General features: G+C 38.8%; 1 protein-coding gene across 2 annotated transcripts in view; it reads right to left on the bottom strand.

The window, feature by feature from the left end:
• Positions 1 to 21,646, bottom strand: part of ntrk3b (neurotrophic tyrosine kinase, receptor, type 3b) — a 153,839-nt gene that overhangs the window by 70,096 nt on the left and 62,097 nt on the right. For both annotated transcript variants that reach the window (XM_048183729.1, XM_048183730.1), the window contains exons 4-9: positions 20,981 to 21,049; positions 10,532 to 10,686; positions 8,965 to 9,107; positions 8,736 to 8,877; positions 2,683 to 2,988; positions 1,778 to 1,792 (exon numbers count right to left, since the gene is read on the bottom strand). In XM_048183729.1, the coding sequence (XP_048039686.1) occupies positions 1,778 to 1,792; positions 2,683 to 2,988; positions 8,736 to 8,877; positions 8,965 to 9,107; positions 10,532 to 10,686; positions 20,981 to 21,049 (830 nt within the window). The remainder of the gene's footprint in view (positions 1 to 1,777; positions 1,793 to 2,682; positions 2,989 to 8,735; positions 8,878 to 8,964; positions 9,108 to 10,531; positions 10,687 to 20,980; positions 21,050 to 21,646) is intronic.

Below are 21,646 nucleotides of genomic sequence, written 5' to 3'. Positions count from 1 at the left end.
TGAAAAAAAAACCCTGAATACCTTTAATTCATTCTTGCCATTCATTTACGTGTTTAGTCTATAGGTTTGCGTGTTTGATTGTGCATGTATGCAGAAGATTGGTTCTTTTTTTTTTTTTTTTTTTTTAAGTGATATTTGCCAAATTACTCATCGAACGTTTTTTTACAAGATGTAATATAAGGCTAAGGTGTCCCCTGAATGTGTCTGTGAAGTTTCAGCTCAAAATACCCCATAGATTTTTTTAAATTAATTTTTTTAACTGCCTATTTTGGGGCATCATTAACTATGCACCGATTCAGGCTGCGGCCCCTTTAATTGCTTGCGCTCTCCGCCCCCTCCCGAGCTCTCGACTCTATCACTGCATAAACAAAGTTCACACAGCTAATATAACCCTCAAAATGGAACTTTACAAAGTGTTCGTCATGCATGCTGCATGCATACATCGGATTATGTGAGTATTGTATTTATTTGGATGTTCACATTTGATTCTGAATGAGTTTGAGGCTGTGCTCCGTGGCTAATGGCTAATGCTACACTGTTGGAGAGATTTATAAAGAATGAAGTTGTGTTTATGAATTATACATAACGATGGCTCTTGTCTCCGTGAATACAGTAAGAAACGATGGTAACTTTAACCACATTTAACAGTACATTAGCAAAATGCTAATGAAACATTTAGAAAGACAGTTTACAAAAATCACTAAAAATATCATGTTATCATGGATCATGTCAGTTATTATCGCTCTTTCTGCCATTTTTCGCTATTGTCCTTGCTTGCTTATCTAGTATGATGATTCAGCTGTGCACAGACCCTGACATTAATACTGGCTGCCCTTGTATAATGCCTTGAACATGAGCTGGCATATGCAAATATTGGGGGCGTACATATTAATGAGCCCGACTGTTACGTAACATTCGGTGTTATGTTGAGATTCGCCTGTTCTTCGGAGGTCTTTTAAACAAATGAGATTTATATAAGAAGGAGGAAACAATGGTGTTTCAGACTCACTGTATGTCATTTCCATGTACTGAACTCTTGTTATTTAACTATGCCAAGGTAAATTCAATTTTTAATTCTAGGGCACCTTTAATAACTATTCAGCCCTGTGACAATTTCCCCCCCTGTTACAACTAGCCCTGCTCCCCCCATATATTTAAATCCTTCTGTTCCTTACTAGATATGTCTATTTTCATTTGGCTAAATTTATGACACTGCCTGAAAGCCACATTGTTTTGTAAGGGAGGCTTTTGTCTGAACTTGTGTGCCTTGTTCACAAGTGTCAGAGAGGAATTGCCATTTAATTGATTCGTAATGGCAGAGGTGCAGCAGGGCTCACGTACTGCTGCATCATACACCCGAAGCACGAGCAGTCCTCCGCTGGACTCAAAAACAATTACACCATCCCGAACTCTTAACGCATAGAGCATGTATACGTGCCGAATATGTGCTGCTATTCTTCTGTTTATCTTTGTAAACAGCCATTAGGGGTGTCCTCTTTTAAAGACAATAAGGAAGGTTTCAAGTATGGCATGGTACACAGTTACTATGTAATGCATTCTTGTTTGCTATGTTCTGTGGTTTTTTTTGGTGCACTTGAGAGGACCTATAACACATCACAGATGATATTGTCTTATCAAATCCTTCAATTCTGTATTTAAGATCGTAGATAGTAGTGTATTTGAAACAAAATATTTGTTAAAGTCAGAAAAAGGACATGAGATGTGACCGATGTGTTTTGTCTGTCTGTATGTTTTAATGTCAGAAAGAAGCACTTACTGTATTCAATTAGTCCTAAAGGAAAAGGAAAAAAAAAAAAAAAGATTAAAAATAGAGGAATAAAAGTAAACACATATAAATGGTTCATATATACTGCATTGCGAAATATTATTACAAATTTAAAGAAGAGTTTTCTATTCGAATATATTTTAAAGTGTAATTTATTCCTGTGATCAAAGCTGAATTTTCAGCATCATTACTCCAGTCTTCAGAGTCACATGATCCTTCAGAAATCATTCTAATATGCTGATTTGATACTCGAGACACATTTCTGATTATTATCAGTGTTGAAAACAGTTGTGCTGTTCATATTTTTGTGGAAATGGTAATATTTTTTTCAGAATTGGTTGATAAATAGAAACTTCAATGAATTGAACAGCATTTATTTGTATTTATTACATTTATTAAATAGAAATCTTTTGTCACATTACAAATGTTTTTACTGTCAATTTTGTTGAATTTAATGCATCTTTGATGGATAAAAGTATTAATTTCTCTCTTTTTTAATCTTACCACAAATGTTTGATTTGGTATATTTTTTTCCACAAAACATGTTAAGCAGCAAAAAGGTTTTTTTAAAAAAACACTGATAAAGTATATTAGAATAATTTCTGAAGGATCATGTGACACTGAAGACTGCAGTAATGATGCTGATAATTTTCATTAACAGAGAAAAGAATATGAAAAATTATAAATGTAATAATATTTCACAATAGCACTGTTTTAATGTATTTTTTATTAAATACATTCAGCCTTGGTGAGCATAAGAGACTTTCAAAAACATCAAAAATTGTAATGTTTCCAAAGTTTTGAGGGGTACTGTACACATATCAGGGTGTTTCAGAATAAAATGACTAAATATTCATACCTCATGATAAATGATAAATTACATTGTGCAGACTTACCGTCATCCTCACTGAATGGTGGATCGAGGAAAAAGCCGTGGACAGTTTTGGTAACTGACCCAAGAGAGTTAGTGGCTACTAGGGTGTAGTATCCATTGTCGTAATGTGTTGGGTTTTGAAAAGTCAAGCAGCCTTCCAAGTAATCTTGGTAGTAAGCCATCTCCGTGCGGATATATTCGCTCTGCAGGATCTCGCGGTCCTTGTGGAACCAGCGCAGTGTGGGATGGGGAAAGCCCCTCACGGTGAACTCGATGCAGGTGAGATGGCGATTTTCTGGCTCGTCCAGCTTCAGAATTACTGGCGGAACTGAGGAAAGAAAAATGGAGGGTTGCAGCTACAGGAATTGCTTTTTTTGGCCTTTTATTAGGTAGGATGCTACATTTGCACTATATATTGATAATAATAAGAAATCTATAATTGATGATGATAATCATATTCATATATAGTTTGGGAGTATAAATTTCCATTCGCTTTCCTTGTATGGAAACCAGAAGCTCAGACATTCTGCCTAATATCTTATTTTATGTTTCACAGTCACAGATAAAAGAAAATAATACAGAAAACATGAGGGTGACAACAACGACAATGACGTGAGTGAGTAAATCATAAAATTTCTACTCCTTTATACGTTTCTGTTCCTTTAAAATAACAGACTCACTTTTTTAGTGAAATGCAACTGTGAAATGCACAGATTTCTTAACAATGGAACCAGTGAAACTTGTCATGCCTACTGTTATGTTAATATTCACTTTACGTTTATAAATTGGGTCTCCAATAAAAAATGGACAGAGCATGAATTGACAGAGGGACGGCTCGTAATCTTGCTGTCACAGACTGTATATTATTGTAGACTATTCAAAGGTAAACCGCATGCAAACTTCTTGTCCGACACTGCGCATTTGTTTGTCATTCAAATGAGAAGGCATCATTATTGTCAGCTGCCTTCTCTCACCGAAGTGATTTGTGCTTGGCTGACTGATGAGACTAGACGAGAGATAGATCCCTCCTGTAGAGCGGCTCGGCACACATCCCGACTAAACAGATGACATGTGTTTTAGAATCAGCATGCAGCAGCACCCTTGCTCTCGGCCTGTCTGCTCTCACTGCTGCATGAGGCCTGTCATTTAGGGAGTCCTGCTGCAATCCCACTAGGAGAGAGAAAGAATGGGAGGGATGTGCATCCCATATGTGCATCTCATATTCCAGAGCTTTTGATCGGAATGCAAAATTCCAACTGGTGCACCTTTCATTATGAATACGCCTAAGTGAAACAGAAACCTTTTGGCTCTTTTGACACTGCACCCAATTGTGATGTTTCACGAATCTGATCTTTAGGACCGATTGTCCATATCGTCATATAATTAAATCAGATCTGTCTGTTCTGACATTATAGTCAATATCCAGTCAATAGGATATTACATTTAAAATAAAATTTAAAATATAAAAATTCGCTGTCCAATATAATACATACACGAGTGTGTCGAAGGAAATATGGCAAAATATAGAAATTATAAAAAAACATATATAATTATTATTGATGGGATACCAAATTTTTACAGGATAAAAATCTAAATATAATATTTAAATTTGCTATATAAATGGATTGTAAGCCATCATCAATCATTCCTTATTCTTTTTTAATAAGACAAGACCGTGTACTTGGTTCAAAACCAAAACCAAACTTGACAATTTTTCCACTCAGAGCCTGTATATCTTGCTGCTGTCATTTCAATTTAACGTCAAAGTCATTAGTCAGCAGAGTTATAAAATGTAATGCGTTTCATCTACTCGCTGTCTTAAAATCATGTGCTGTTTAATGAACATAATGATGCCTGAGTGTCAGATCATATCTGAGTCCTAAAACATTAACGGCATCAGCGAGAATGGTGGATTTTTCTTATTAAAGCACGGAAATGTTGCAGATTCAGTTTTTCCACTGGCTGATTTTCATCTTATACCTGTTCAAGCCAGTTTAACACGGTGCAGGGAAAGAGGTCTATTTTTATGTATCACAACCTAACGCGATCCCTAAATGCATGCACACTCTCTGATTAAATTAACACAAAGGCTTACAGGTTCATAGCTGTTAATTGGTGTATCGGTTTATTTAGAACCTTGTTCTATTTTAAATGTGTCCATACACATGGACACATATACATTTTTTTTAGAAGGATTATGGTGTTATCTGCATTAAAGTTTGCAATGATTTCAGTAAATGCATTTTTAATGTGATTTCTAAATAAGGATTCACAGCCCATATTCAAATTGTTCAAATAAAATGACTTTTTAAGCTATGTGGTTGCTCTGAGTGGTTTTAGTGTGTTGCTAAGCAGCTGGTGAGTTTAGGGTGGATAATTTTCTGATATCAATCAGTAAAAATATATTCAGTATAAATCTGGGGCCATATTCACTAAACATCTTAAGGCTAAAAGTAGCTCCTAAATCGCCAATTTAGGAGAAACACTTAAAAATAATGGGTGTGTCAGTCCTAATTTTAGGAGTCCAAAAGTTTTGCTCTGAGAGTATTTCACAAAGCATTTTAGCACTAAAACTATCTCCTAAATCTGTGAAACACTAGGAGTAGTCACTCCTAGTGTGAAACACTAGGAGACTCCTAAGTCACTAAGACCAAATCACAAACAGTCCTAATCTACCCACAGACACTGTACACCATGTGATAATAGCGATAGAGCCTTAGGTGCTGAAATTTTTCTTCATAAATGCAATACATTTTGATTTATAGATTTCAATCTACGATGAGGCGGCAAAAATAAATCTTTAACAAATAAATAAATATTGTCCGATGGACAATACCTGTGGCAGTGGTTTTCATGAGTTCACAAAAATGATTGAATAGAGTAATAAAATATATAATAAGCATATCTGGTGTACTGTCCAAGGGGATCGAGGGCTCCGAGCTTGGAATTCAGCCCAAACCCAAAGTTCTCCCCGTATCCCCAGGACCCCAGCCGAGAGTGAGGAGAAACAATATTGTTGGAATTACCAACTAATGAAAGATAAAAACATTGGCCAATCAGAATCCTGCTTTAAAGCGATTGAGCATTTCAAGTGGCAGATGACAGAACTGCAGCATGCTTTGAATAAACAGAACAATACTATGTGCTGATGTGGACGCTAATATAGTTCACTATCAGTCATTAATGTTCGCCTTTACGTCGACAGACTGACATAGATGCGGTCGTGCATAATGAGGTCACAAAGTCGCGGAAGGCACCTTTTACTGCGAGAAGCTGCTTCGCTGCTTGATCCACTCTCACTGCTCTTGATGGTTGGGCAGCAAAAGGTTAAGCAGAGATTCCTTAGGTGGAACGTGCAATTGTTGTGCATTTATCCCCACAAAAGTGCTGCCACCGGGTGGAATCACTCATGCCTCCCATCTAAAGCCGCTCAGACCGCTTGCTGCTAAGGCTCACAGTGCCGCTGGACAAGCTGCCTCTGCTTTGCATGGTACATCATGCCAAAGCACTAAAAGAGCTGCACAAGGGTAGTTCTGAGCCGGGGTTGATGCAGGAACTCAGGGAGACGAAAGTCACCACGCGATCCCTTGGCCAGATGATGTACGATGTCCACCTTTGTGGTCCAGGAATGCCATCTCTGACTGAACCTGGCTGAGATGAAGGAAGCTGACAAAGTTCGCCTTCTCGATGCCCCATATCTCCCATGCCCCCATCTCTTCGTCGAGGACAATGCCCAGCAGTTCTCTGCAGTACCGGGGGAGATCAAACACATCCTGCTGCCACCAGACCACATCCCCTCCGCCTGCCCATCGCTGTGGGCATACTCCCAAAGGCAACAAAGCCCGTCTCAGCCGCTACTAAACCCTCTAAGCGGTGGCAAAACACCATCCCTGACATGGGCAACCAAGAGATGAAGGGATCCTGTGTGGGTGGAGAATCCTTAATAAAAGAGTTTGTAGAGCGGTTTCCTCAATCTCTGGGTCACACGAGGTGTGGTTTGACAGTGAGTGACACTATGCTTCCTAACTGTCATCCCCCTCTTCTCTCACCACAGCGCAGGAGTTTGTGGTTCAGGGATACAATGCGTCCTCATACATCTCCAGCCACTCCCTCACAGGAACTTCCCTGCCCCTCCACTGGTGTGTCTGTACTTCCATTAGTGCTGCTTTCACTGTGTCTGGGGGCTTGGCTAGCACTTCCCAGCTCGTCTCGTTGGCTCATTCGGACAATCAGACTCGGCTATGCGATTTAGTTCGCCCAGTGTCCCCACAAGTTTACCTCAGTGGCAGACAAGGATGCCCCTGTCATGCACGCAGAGATTGCGGTCCTGTTGGCAAAGGACACAATAGAGCTGGCCCCTCCAGCTGAGATCAGGGTTTTACAGCCCGTACTTCATCGTTCTCAAGAAAGGCGGTGGGTTACAGCCAATCTTGAATCTGGCCCTTCACAAGCTCCCATTCAAGATGCTAACGTAGAAAAACATCCTCACGTACGTTCAACCCCAAGATTGGTTTGCAGCAATCGACCTGAAGGACGCATACTTTCATTTTACCTCGACACAGATCATTCCTGCGGTTTGGATTCAGTCAACATGATCTCATGATCGAGTGCGCACAGTCGGTGCTGAACTGCCTGAATTCATTAAGGGGGAAAACAGCAGCTCCACTATTTCAGGCACCTGGGGCATATGGCATCCGCAGCTGCAGTCATGCCGCTTGGATTGATGCATATGGCTGGGGCACTGTATGCAACGGGCTTTGGCTCTTAGATAGGACATCAACTGCAGTGGCATATCAACTGCCTCAAGTTGCTAGCAGTACTGACCAATGGTGCGGGACAAGCATATGCTGGTCTGGACGAACAACACAGCGACGGTGACGTACATCAACCATCAGGGTGGACTATGTTCATGTCACAACTCACAACTCACCACCCATCTCCTCCTCTGGAGTCAGCAGTGGCTCAGGTCGCTCCATGCCATTTACATTCTGGGAAAGCTCAATCGTGCAGCTGACATTCTCTCATGACAGCTCATGTTCCCGGGAAAATGGAGACTTCACCCCAGGTGTTCCAGCTGATATGGAGACATTTCAGAGACGTGCAGGTAGACCTGTTTGCCTCTCCAAAGTCTTGCCACACAGCTGGCCCTGGGGCCTACGCAAATATGCCTTTACCCCAGTGAGATCGCTCGCACAGGTCAGGGAGGACAAGGAGCAGGTCTTGATGGTTGCGCCCTATTGGCCCACCTGGACCTGGTTCTATGGGCCTTATGGTCCTCACAACAGCCTCTTCCTATCAAATTCCCCTGAAGAAGGACCTGCTTTCTCAGGGATGGGGCAGCACTTTGTGGGCATAAATGCACCGCAATTGCACGGGACACGGCAGACTGATGTGGCCTACCACCAGCAATGGCAGAAACGATCACTCAAGCCAGAGCCCCCTCTACTAGGCGAGCTTATGCCTTGAAGTGGAGTCTGTTCGTTAACTGGTGTTCTTCCCATCAGGAAGACCTCCATAAATGCTCGATCAGCTCTGTGCTTTCTTTCCTGCAAGAAAGGCTGGAGCGAAGGCTGTCTCCCTCCAATTCGAATGTGTATGTTGTTTTCTGACCGTATGGCAGTTGTTTCCAAAGGCTCACTCATCAACTCAATGAAAAACACCTCAAAGGTTGTCTTTTTGCACTGCCTGCTGTGATAATTACTATTAAGTGTGCACACTATTTTTGTTGCTACTGGCTTGAAATAGCACTTTTTTATGTGCCGTGTGTGTGCTGCTAGAGTGAACGCATCCTGTGTCTGGGATGGTGGTTACCTTTAATAAAGTTATTTACAATGAATTTTAAGAATATTCTTTTTTTAAGAATTCAAACTCTTCTTAAGTTTTGTCTTCAGAACAATCTTTAGGGAAAAAAGAACATTTCCAACTACTAACATTCTTAACTAATCCAGCCCCTGATCACTAAAAGTACCAGCATATCTTTCCTCAACAAGCTGCATAATTTGATGTATCATTTCAGTGTGAGCAACACCATTAAGAATGAGACATGAAAACCTGTAACAAGTAAAATATACGTACATAGCACAGCCAGCTGAAGGGACACATTGGTCATCCCAACCACATTCTCAGAGATGCAGGTCAGAACAAATCCATTGTCATCTCTGCTCACGTTGACCAGTGTCAGGTTGATCGAGTGAATGTTGGGCCAATAGACATTCGACTGGAGGGCAGACGAGAAACATTATGCTATGGTTAGATTGAAAATAAGGTTAAACAGTTTGTTTGGTGTGGGATGAATGGAGCTCACCTGGTGCGTGTTGATGGAGTGAAGGCCGTTCACAGTCCAGTCCACCTCAGGTACCGGAGAGCCAGAGCCATTACAGCTGAGTGTCACATTATCGCCCTCCATCACAGTGAGGTTACTGTGAGCAACGCTGATATCTGGCAGGTCTAGATCAAAGCAAGTCTATTCTTTGATTGCATCCTTATAAGAATTTATACTAAATACATCAGAGATTGATTTTTATTTAATTTTTTTTTACCACCAGTCCATAATTAACAAATTAATATGGTGTGATAATTTTGTTTGCTAATAGCAAAGTATAACAGTTGGTGTAAACTATAGCTAGCATGGCAATTAGCATGGTAAAGAAAAATCTATTCCTGTTTTCCCCCCCTAAGCGGGAAATTAGGTAAATATTATGCCTAACTGTATTTCAGGATACCTACACCTCCAGGCGTTATGTCATATCTTGTGGTGTTCCTCGAGGCTCAGTTTTGGGTCCTCTATTATTTCACCTTCATTTAACTGGTGTAATTAATCAGTACAGTATTTCCTTTCACCAGTATGCAGATGACATGCAACTATCTTTCACTTGTGCTAGAATCCCCCAACACAATTTTCACCCTGCTGGACTGCACAGAGAGCATAAAATTGTGGATGTCACATAACTTTCTACAGCTAAACAAAGATAAGTTATGATAATGATGCACAGAGAACATCTATTGCTCATATCTTGACTCTCTATCACTAAAATCCAGTAATCAGGTCAACTTAGGAATCATGTTTAATAGTGACCTCAGTGTTAAAAAACATAGCAAAGCTACTAAAACAGCATATTATCACATCTCCAAAGTATGTGATATTCTCTCCCCTTCTGACAATGAGAAAGTTGTTCATGAATTTGTTATCTAGACTTGATTATTGCAATAGCGTTTAAGTTGGGTCATCAAACACTCGGATCCCTTCACTGGCTGCCTGTATCACTCATAACTGAATTCAAGATCCTCTTATTAGTTTTTGAATGTCTTCCTGGCACTGCCCCAAAATACCTTTCTAATTTGTTGAATAAAAATACTCAAGCAAGATCGTTCCGAACATCCAATAGTAACTTGTTCGTTGAATCTAGGGCCTTTCCTTGGTTTATTTTATTGTTGTATTTTTTTATTATTATATTATTTCTGTTATGTGTATGTTTTTCTTTCTTTTTTTGTGTGTGTGAATGCACAGATGTATTTCTTCTGTAAAGAATCTTTTTAAAAGGTGCTATATACATCTATAAATAAAGCTTTACTTTAAATAAAGCTTTAGTTACTTTACTAAACTTTTACTTTACTCTTTTTTTTTTATGAAAAATATGCTTTTCTCATCAGTATATGATGTTTTTTTTCTAAATATGTTTGCATGACAAAAATATGCATACTTTTCTTTCATTACAAGGACATTGTAACTGACAGATCTTACCCTGTTCTCCCCAATACTGCATCATAATGTGAAATAAGCATTGCATCATACAAGTAATATAATCTTATATAAAAAGACATAGTGCATGCTTGGCCTACAGCTGTATTATTTATGAAGAAAGATGTCTTACCACACTGGGCAATGCTCATTGATCTCAGACGAATCTTGTATGCGCCGTTCTTGCAGTAGAGTTGCTGGGTGTGCAGGCCGGCTTCACCTCGCAGCTGCCAGAGCTGAATCCATCGGATCTCACAGCCACAGTCAAATACGACTCCCTCCAGCCTCCTGCATCAACAACACACAGTTAACGGTAGTTATACAATCCCCAAACACCACTGTTAACTCAGAGCTGGGCATACAAAATCTGTCAGCATTTTCCTGCCCTGGTTGAAAACAGCAGTTCTGTGACACGATCTCCAGTGTGGTGTGAAATAGTGACCCAGGCTGATTACTAAAAGGTTGTAGGTTTCCCACATGGGGAGATCCATAAGCAATCCTCATCATGCCCTTGAGTAAGACACATAACCACAGGCTGCTCCAGGGGGACTGTTTTGTAGCCTGTTTTGAAAAAAGCTGCCAATTGAATGTTTACCATTGCATGACATGCACTCAAATGCACACATGAGCATTTTGTCAGCTGCATCTTTTGACGTCGCATACATGATGTATAACATAAATAACATTAAAAGCATGGATATTTACATTTCAAAGCTGTAAAACTGGCAAGTGCACATAACATATAATTCCTATTCCAAGCAGTGACATTGAAGATTTAGTTACTAAAACATGAGATCAGTAAATGTATATTATGCAAAAAAAAAAAAAAAAAAAAAAAAATGCAAAATAAACAAACAAACACCTCAAGACACATTTTCTGAAGGCAGGTCTTAAAACCTTCTAGATATTTGTTGTTTTTAATATAGTGTTTTTATATATGTGGATTTTTTATGAGTGTGTGTGTGTGTGTGTGTGTGTATACATATACACTCATAATTTACCGTTCAATATTCCAGTTCAAATAAATCTTTTGAACATTCTATTCACCAAAGAATCCACAAAAATATGAACCAACACAACTGTTTTGAACATTGATAATAATAATAAATGTTTCTTGAGCAGAAAATCAGCTTATCAGAATGATTTCTGAAGGATCATGTGATACTAAAGACTGGAGTAATGATGCTGAAAATTCAGCTTTGATCACAGGAATAAATTATATTTTACAGTATATTTGAATAGAAAACAGTTATTTTAGATTGTAGTAATATTTCACAATATTACTCTTTTTACTGTATTTTTGAGCAAATAAACGCAGCCTTGGTGAGCATTAAAAAAAAAAAATCTTACAGATTGCAATTTTTTCTGCAAAGACTGCAAAAATATAGTTCCAGTCCTAGGTGCATTATTACTTGATTTGCATAGAAAATATAATCATTGATAGGACATAACATGTTTCTATTATATATTATTTATTAAATATTCATATTTACGTATATAATATATTATAAAATAATAATAGAATTTCTCTTCTAAAACTAATTAAATTTTTGATGATCTGCATATTATGCTGACAAATACTGTAGGTACATGTGAAACCATCGATTACTGAAACAATTCAACATTTCACTTCTTGAAAAACACAGTCACAGTGGCTGAATGGAAAGAAAGATGAGGCGCTCACAACGTGATGAACTGTATATCATTACCCACAGGCTTTGATCTCAGCGTGAAACTTTAGTCCATTAATCTGTATGCTCGGGTTAGAAAATACACTACTGTATTTTTCCAGAGCCCTTCATTATTTTGCAAATCCCTTTCTGCAAACCTCCAGGAGTCAGGTCATCCGCAAGAACAAATGCATCTGTACAGCATGGAATAAGCCGACAGGTAGAATTGCCAAAGTGATTTGAATCTCATTCTGAGAGAAATGTGAAACTGTTTTTTCAAGAAGTTGAGTCTAACAACAATAAAAAAAAAAAGATGTGTTTCATTTTCTAAGTAATTACACGTGCTTTGAGTTTAAACTCAGGCATAATTTACGCTGCCAGGAATAAACCAGCGACGGCCAGCGGGGGGCCTGACTATCATCAACAATGATTGACAGCCCATAACATGATTATGCATGCTGATGAGGTTTAGTTGTGCGTGTGCAATTGAAAGATATTGAGAAACAAAACTGAAAGATGCAAAGAAACTCTTCTGAATCTAATGGGATCAATTTCATTTGAAGAATAAAACAAAACATGGAAGAACTGGTTTGCTTAAAAAAAAATTCGAATGAGACCCAACATACTACTAAAACTGCTTAAAAATATATATTTAAAAATTAACATTTAAATGTATTATATGGTTATTATTTGTTTTCCGAATGTCTCCTGAATTTCAATATTTTCATGGTTTCCCCTGCTCTCCGTGACCCCGTCAGATCAGACCTGTGACCCACCGGTTGAGAGCCACTGTCCTAAAGGATAAAGTCTGAATTCTCCATTCTTCTTCCAAACCCTCAGGCTGATATTATATTACAATGACTGTTAGGATGGATTCACTGGGTCTGAAAATCAATAATGCCAGTGAATCTCATCTAGCTTTGAAGATTACACCGTTATTACAGCACCACAGCAACAAAACTGATACCAATCTACACCATTAATCTCCATAATACATGCAATTTGTTCAGCGAAGTTCAAATTTGTTTGGTAACAAAGTATATTCAGTGGAAATAAATGCAATTTATCCAGTTGTTCTTTTCTTTGCCTCTTCTTTCATTGCAGAGATGCAGCATCCATTTTATTTTAAAGCATTCAGGAGATTTCACTCCTTAAAAACTAACAAAAGAGCTGACTGGATTAACTAGAAAGATTTACATTCACTTGAGAAATTTCCTTGACGTTCAGATTTCATTAATTTCCATGACTTTTCCAGGTCTGAATATAATTTCCCTGACATTTAAAGATTATTATGGAAGCTCATTTCCATCACAGAATTAAATAATAATAATAATAATAATAATAATAATAATAATAGTGAATTTTTCTCACAATTCTATTTTTTTTTTAATTGCGACTTTATATCACACAATTGCAAGATATAAACTCATAACTGCGAGTTTACATACCTGTTTCACAAGTTTGACTTTTTCTCACAATCTCAAAATTTATAATATAATTAGATCTATAATTAGATTCAAAAAAGGGGAAAAAAAGTCATTTTTCCATAGATTTTCACAAATGTAGTAGTAGTAGATAAAAAGCAACATTTATCAAAAAATATATACTTATAGTTTTGATAAATATTGCTGTTTATCTACTGCTGCATTTGTGAAAATCTATGGAGAAATGTCTGTATTTTTTGAATCTAATTGGCAATAATGAATGTTTTGCTGAACGGTTGGTTCTTGTGAGTGAAAAAAAAAAAAAAAACACCCTTTAAGCTAAGTAAATACATATTTCCTGTAATATATTTTTTTCAATCAAAGTAACTGTCATTTCATCCCAACAGTCATACTGTCAAAACTAAAGGCTAAAACATAGTGAGCTATAATCTTTAAGCCCATCTTGATGTCACTTCCTTCGAAAAGGAGATAGATAGATAGATAGATAGATAGATAGATAGATAGATAGATAGATAGATAGATAGATAGATAGATAGATAGATAGATAGAGGAGACACTCAGACATTATGCTAATGAAGTCTGCAAATGTTTGTCTACTAAGTGTCCTTGAAGACAATGACTTTGTTGGATTTATTGCAATGCAGTTTTTCATTTTCATCTTAAGTGTAGTTTAACCATATGATAAATCATTTTGATGACACATCATGCCAGTCGTGAATGTCACTCTCAGATAATACAGAATAGCAAGAGAACTCTGAAACATCATTTTAAATGGACACATCATGCATACTGTTTTAATAATTCCAGACTTTTAAAGGGATAGTTCACCCAAAAATGAAAATTCTGTCATCGTTTACTCACCCTCATGTCGTTCCAAACCTGTAGACTTTCTGCTGTGGAACACAAAAGAAGATATTTTGAAGAACTTTGGAGTCTAAACAACATTGGAGCCCACTGACTTCCACTGTATGGAAAACAACAACCAAGACATTTTTTTTTGGAACAACATGAAGGTCTGATAATGATGACAGAATTATCATTTTTGTGTGAATTATCCCTTTAAATGTCTGGATTTATTGTCTTACAACTAACCCTTTAACATCGCAGCATTTGCATATGTCCTGTTTAATTTTGTCTGTTGGTACAGTCATTGTTTTGGATATGCTTGACAATTTATTGTGGCAGTAAAGATAATATGTACATTACAACAGTAGTTACATTTATATGGACACTTTTTTTTTTTCAATCAGAATGAAATCATTCCAATTGATGAATCCAAACATCAATGCAAAATAAAGTGATCAGGTTGATGTGCGCATTTACACCACTTCACAGAGAATTTTAGATTGGCATAACAGTAATACATTATATTTAACGACAACATCAGCTAGTTCCATGCGTCATACATGATTACACTCTTTCTATGTCATTGCACATGCACAACATTTTCCAGTTGAAGTTTTCAGTCCAATCAAGTGTTTACTGTAAAAAATGACCGTGATTTTAACAGTAAAAGACTGTAAAAATGCTGCGGTGAAAAACTGTCAATTGGTTTACAGAAAGTTTCCGTACTATATACGGTGAATAACTGTAATAGATCTAATGGTACATTTAATGTAATTTTACGGTAAAATACCATTAAATTCACAGTTTTTGGAAGTGAAAAATAATAATTCATTGTAAAATTTACAGTGAAAAACCGTAAATTGACATTCCCACAATTCCCTGCGTGACACTTCACATTTGATATATTTTCGTTGAAATAACTCTGTTTCTTCTTAGTTTTTCTCATTTTTTTCTAATCAGTTATGTACATTAGGTTTTTATGTTACATCTAATGTTGTTAAATTAATGTTTATTGCATTTTTAAAATTTCATGCATGATGGTGTTTAGTGTGTGACACTGTGTGCTCCTTCTATATGTTAGTGTTGTCCTTCTCAGCTTGTGGAAAATCTGCTTGTGATGAATTTTGATTCATCATGTGACTCTTATCACCACTGTGTTTGGTGACTGTCAGTGTATTATAAAGGTACAAAACAGATATTAGTACTTCATTAGGTTGGTAAATTAACATTATATCAGTTAATGAAATAAGTTATTTTACCGTAAATTTAAAAGATTTTTTTTGGATTAGAAAAGGAAATTTGAATCGGTTTGGGCATTTTTATTCCGATTGAGGTGTTTACATGGAGCATTTTCATTCGTTTTGGACTTTTAAACCGACTGTAATACAATGCTCCATGTAAACGCATCTAGTGATGTCATTTTAGCAGGGTTTCCCACAACATTTATCCAATGAGTTCTCACTTCACAGTCATTCATCATTAATAGTTAAAGATTCTTTAGGAAATAGGGAACGGAGACGTAATGCTGAACATGACTGACTGAAAGGGAACAATAGCAAAAGAGGTGAATGGAATAACTACAAAGATTTATATTCACTCTAGAAATTTCCATTAAGATTTCATTCATTTCCACAACTTTTTCAGGTCTGAACATTATAATTTTCCTGACATTTACAGATTGGTTTGTTTCCGCCATGGAATAAAAAAAATAAAATAAAAAAAAAAAGGTACTCCCTTTAAAGGCACTCCCTTTAAGTTGGACTCACTCCTAGCACTCCCTTGTCGGGTCTTATTGTTAGTTTATATGTGTGTATGGTTCTCTGTTTCCTTGTGATAATAAATACCCTGTTTATTGAAGTCTGTAAACGCCTCGTCTCTACCGCAACCAACACCACTGTAACAGAAGAACGGACCCAACCGCTGGACTTCAGCAAACAAAATGGGTATCTTCCTCGTTCCATTGACCTCGGAGAAATGCCAGCGCCTGCCTCCCAGCAAGGAGCTCACTTCAGCGGTCGATCGTTTTTGGGGATTTCGGCAGGACGGTCGCCCACTGGAGAGGTATGTGGAGGAATTTTCTGAGCTTGCTTACTTGGTGAACTGGCCGGATGCCCCACTTAACGCTTGTTTTCTGGCGGGTCTGGATGAGGACACGATTCGCTTTAGTGAACCTGCATGTTTTTTTTCCCTAGTCGAGACTATTTATCTGATTCTCTTTCTGAAAGGTTCTGATTTTGAAGTTGAAGAGGTTCAAAAAGAATCGTGTTTTCCTCGTCCAGTTCCTGCAGAAATACAAGCGGCCTGGCCAGTTCGCCAACTGCCAGTTTCCCCTACATACACCTCCAGTGGGTATTCCCCTGGTGTCCTGCCTGACAAAAAGCCCAAGCCACCCAAAGAAAAGTCCACTGCTAGGCCCAGATGGCTGAAAAAGAAGGCCGCCAAGCAGCCCCAGTCTCCAGTGAATTCTGCCTCCGAGCAGCCCAAGTCTCCAGTGAGTAAAATGAATGCTTGGCTTATTGACTTTTGGATGGAGACAGTAGCTCCAGCTTCCCACGAGCCCGCTCCAGCAGTCCACGAATCGGCTCCAGCAGCTCACTCCATTCCACGAACCCTTCCTGCCCCCCATGTGAGGAACATGTGGGTGGAACACATGTGGGTGGGGCTCAGGATCCACCATGGCCGCCCAAGACTCCTGACCCGCCGTGACGGCCCGAGCTCCTAGACCCGTCCTGGAGACCTCCACACCCGTCTGCACCTCCCTCCGCACCTGCATGAAGGTCTCCAGGGCGCCCACCCCCCCTCCCCCCCTACAAATCGCCCCCATTGTTACGGCGTGAGGACGCGCCTACTGGGGAGGGGGAGGTAATGTTACAATCACACCTGTCCCGGACTCCGTTTCCCAGAATCCTCCCTGTTCATCACCTGTCTACACTTCCCTCATCAGCCTTCCCGCCATTCCTGGATTCCCTTCACCTGTTGTCATCGTCAGCACTCCCTTTAAGTTGGACTCACTCTTTGCACTCTCTTGTCGGTCCTTATTGTTAGTTTATATGTGTGTATGGTTCTCTGTTTCCTTGTGATAATAAATACCCTGTTTATTGAAGTCCGTAAACGCCTCATTTCTACCGCAACCTACACCCAGGGGCGATTTGTAGGGGGGGGATGGGGGGGATTTTCCCCCCTTTGGGTCTATGTATCCCTGCCTCTGCTGAATTATTTTTATCCCCGGGGGGGGGATAAAAAAATATCCCTCCCGGGTGATGCTACTCCACAAACCACCATATATAAAATACCAAAAATAAAAGTTTTTTTTTTTTTTTTTAAACATCAAGTAAAACGCTGCGTTTATATAGAACTGTTTCTTTACAACCACAACAAATGGGACACTCATTCAGTGATTCATTCAGACACGCATTCCGACTGTCAAACGAGCGCGGAAAAGATAACGTTAGGTGACGATGAGGGAGCTTCATTTGAACAACAGTGAACTGCAGTCAGATGAGACGTTGTCAGGCTATGTCGGTAAAACTCAGAAATAGGGGTGTAGCGATACGCTCAGCTCACGATACGGTACGTATCTCGATACGGAGTTCACGATACGATAGGTATCACGATATTTTGAACAAAATGAAACTGAAATTCAAACAAGATTTATTCAAAAAACATTAACAAATTTCAATAATTTTTCTTGTTGTACATACAAGATCACATTTCAAGGTTTAATAAAAACCTTCTGTATTCAGATCAACAGCTGAATAGGCCTGTCTGTCACTGAAAAAGAATGTTAAATTTAACATGAACTTAGAATTATGAATAGGGACTGTTCACATATCGCGTCTAAAAACGCGTGGAAGGTGCCGCACCGCTTCTCCTTCTTTCCAAAGCGCTTGCGCTCCCGTGGCGTCGGCCGTTGCTATGCAACCATGAACTGCGCTCTCTCAAGATTCAATGTGTGCCCGAAACACTTACTGAACTAGAGAGCTGATTGAGACACATTTATATGCGGTGACAACCGGCTTCTCTCACTTCCACCTTGCAGAGTAGGTCACGTTGGCAGCTCAACCAATAAGATTAGACTGCCGTCATATCGTAAAAGCATCGCCATCACTCTACAATGCATATCGTAACATTTTTGCATCGCGATATATCGTACTGCGATAAATCGTTACACCCCTACTCAGAAACATTAACACGACTGTCCAATCAGCCGTTATACTGTGCTCGCGGCGCGCACTCAAGAATTGCATGCGCAAAATGCGCCGGCGCGCACTGCATAATTACTTTATTATAGCTTACATAAAGCGCAAAAGAAACTACGAACAATGACCGTCATTGTTCTGTTGTAAGTTAAGTCACGAAATTACCAAACATGCGATTAAAGCTGCCTCAAAACTGTGCATGCATTTATTTGTTGACATGGTTTTAAATTGGTATCCAATTTTGTTGGCCTTAAAACGTTTTAAACTGCACATATGTGCACATATGTCTGATTTTCTTTTCATCTGAATTGCGGGAAAAAAACTTGTGAGATACACCGATCAGGCATAACATTATGAGCACTGACAGGTGAAGTGAACAACACTGATTATCTCTTCATCACGACACCTGTTAGTGGGTGGATATATTAGGCAGCAAGTGAGAGAATTTTCCTCAAAGTTGATGTGTTAGAAGCAGGAAAAATGGGCAAGCATAAGGATTTGAGTGAGTTTGACAAGGGCCAAATTGTGATTTCTAAACGAATGGGTCAGAGCATCTCCAAAACTGCAGCTCTTGTGGGGTGTTCCCGGTCTGCAGTGGTCAATATCTATCAAAGTTCTCCAAGGAAGGAACAGTGGTGAACCGGCGACAGGGTCATGGGCGGCCGAGGCTCATTGATGCACATGGGGAGCGAAGGCTCGTGTGGTCTGATCCAACAGAAGAGCTACTGTAGCTCAAATTGCTCAAGAAGTTAATGCTGGTTCTGATAGAAAGGTGTCAGAATACACAGTGCATCACAATTTGTTGCGTATGGAGCTGCATAGCTGCAGACCAGTCAGGGTGCCCATGCTGACCCCTGTCCACCGCCGAAAGAGCCAACAGTGGACACGTGAGCATCAGAACTGGAACACGGAGCAATGGAAGAAGGTTATTGCACCCTGCCACAAAGCAAAAATGGTTCAGGAATGGTTTGAGGAGCACAACAATGAGTTTGAGGTGTTGTCTTGGCCTCCAAATTCCCCAGATCTCAATCCAATCAAGCATCTGTGGGATGTGCTGAACAAACAAGTCTGATCCATGGAGGCTCCACATCAGGACTTAAAGGATCTGCTGCTAACATCTTGGTGTCAGATACCACAGCACACCTTCAGGGGTCTAGCGGAGTTCATGCCTCGACGGGTCAGGGCTGTTTTGGCAGCAAAAATTCAGTACTTTAGTACTGAATTTAATCTTGGAACTGTTGCTGAAATGATCTCTAAAGCACCCCACCTGGTAAATATGCTTAATTCACCATAACAGTTAACAATTAATTTCTAATTTCCAAGAGGACAGATTTGGACAAATAACATGCGTTGTTTATATCATCATCCACAATATCCACATCAGCCAGAACAGGAAAAGACAGCACTGCACACAGTCCCGAAATCCCTCAACACATTCTGAAATGAAAGGCCAAAAATGTGCATAATAAAAAATTAAGCAGGACATATGTCAGTGGCTCTGCAAGTTGTGTTCAGCCACAATAAAGAACGAGGACGGGACGTATCAAATAAAAAAAAATTGAATGGTTTTGTCATTTTAAACACAACACAACAGCACCATGTCGTCGCTCACAATCAATAAACAAACTCATCACTTTATGTACATGTAGATTGCTCAAATATTCATGACAAACAAGAAAATGAGGTCAGGCTCCCAGCAGACAAGACCAATACATTTCAACGCCATGTCTTAATTATCCAGCACAAGCAACTTGATTGTTCGCAGACATGTAAAGAGTGTTTCTGCTTCATCACTGGAGAAGTTTTGATTTGACAGAGACACAAGTCTATTTGAGGGGGGAGAGCGGTGGGTGCACAAACAAATTAGTTGACAGTAATGTGCAGAACACATTTCTGATGAACACAGCAATGCAACTGAGTATCAAGCCTGGATTTCAGCGTCCAATTTGGCAGGCGAGTGCTGCTTATCACAGAAAATCTGTGCAGAGAGAGTTTTGACATTTATCATAGACTGAGGAATCATTGCTTGGTGTGTTTATAGTGTGATTTGGCGACTAAATTCATGTAGTAATCTCACTTTGGTGGAATACTGTTAAAGGGATAGTTCACCTAAAAATGAAAATTGTGTCATCATTTACTCACCCTCAAGTTGTTTCAAACCTGTATGAATTTCTTTCTTCTGCTGAACACAAAAGAAGATATTTTGAAGAATGTCAGTAACTAGTTGATGGACCCCATTGACTTCCATACTTCCATATTTTTTGAGGGGTCCATCATGGGGCCCATCAACTGTTTGGTTACTTTTGTGTACTTTTGCAGAAGAAAGAAATTCAAACAGGTTTGGAACAACTTGAGGGTGAGTAAATTATGACACAATTTTCATTTTTAGGTGAACCCTTTAACCAATGCAGGATGAACTTACAGTTCGGCCAGCTGAAGGTGCTGAAAAAGCTGCCAAGAGAGTGTCGACAGAGGGTTCCTGGACAGGTTTCTGTGAAAAAAAGAAAAGAAAAAAAGTTAAAAAGAAAGAGGGACAGTGATTTAAGATTCAGCTGTGAACACATGAAGCAATAAAATCATGTCTGAGTGGATATTCATTGAAAAAAAAGATGACTTATGAATTAGATATTCATGACATCAGCTGAAATAAAGGTGAAGCAAAATTGTACATTGTAATAAAGCATTTTTTTAAGGACTGATGAATCAAGCACATTAAGATTAAGAGTGTATCAATTTTGATTTCATATTGACCATAAAATAATAAATTAGCATGTTCAGGTAAGACAAATGAACATTTATTAACACCTTTTTGATGAGACATTACATAATCAAAGCACGTAATTATTAACATGGAATAGAATAGAATAGAATAGAATAGAATAGAATAGAATAGAATAGAATAGAATAGAATAGAATAGAATGGCTTTTTGATTTTGATTTTTGAAGGCAATCGACTATAGGAAATTAATTTCCTTCTATTTATTTTAGACAAACATTTTAAGTTAAACTTACTCAATGTTGTTCAGTTATGTTCACTGAATTATACTGCGTAGATTCCAGTATATTTAAAGGGTTAGTTCACCCAAAA

The sequence above is a fragment of the Megalobrama amblycephala genome, linkage group LG3 (genome assembly GCF_018812025.1).
Source record: "Megalobrama amblycephala isolate DHTTF-2021 linkage group LG3, ASM1881202v1, whole genome shotgun sequence".
Classification (NCBI taxonomy): Eukaryota; Metazoa; Chordata; class Actinopteri; order Cypriniformes; family Xenocyprididae; genus Megalobrama; species Megalobrama amblycephala.
This window is presented reverse-complemented; position numbering and strand designations above follow the sequence as displayed.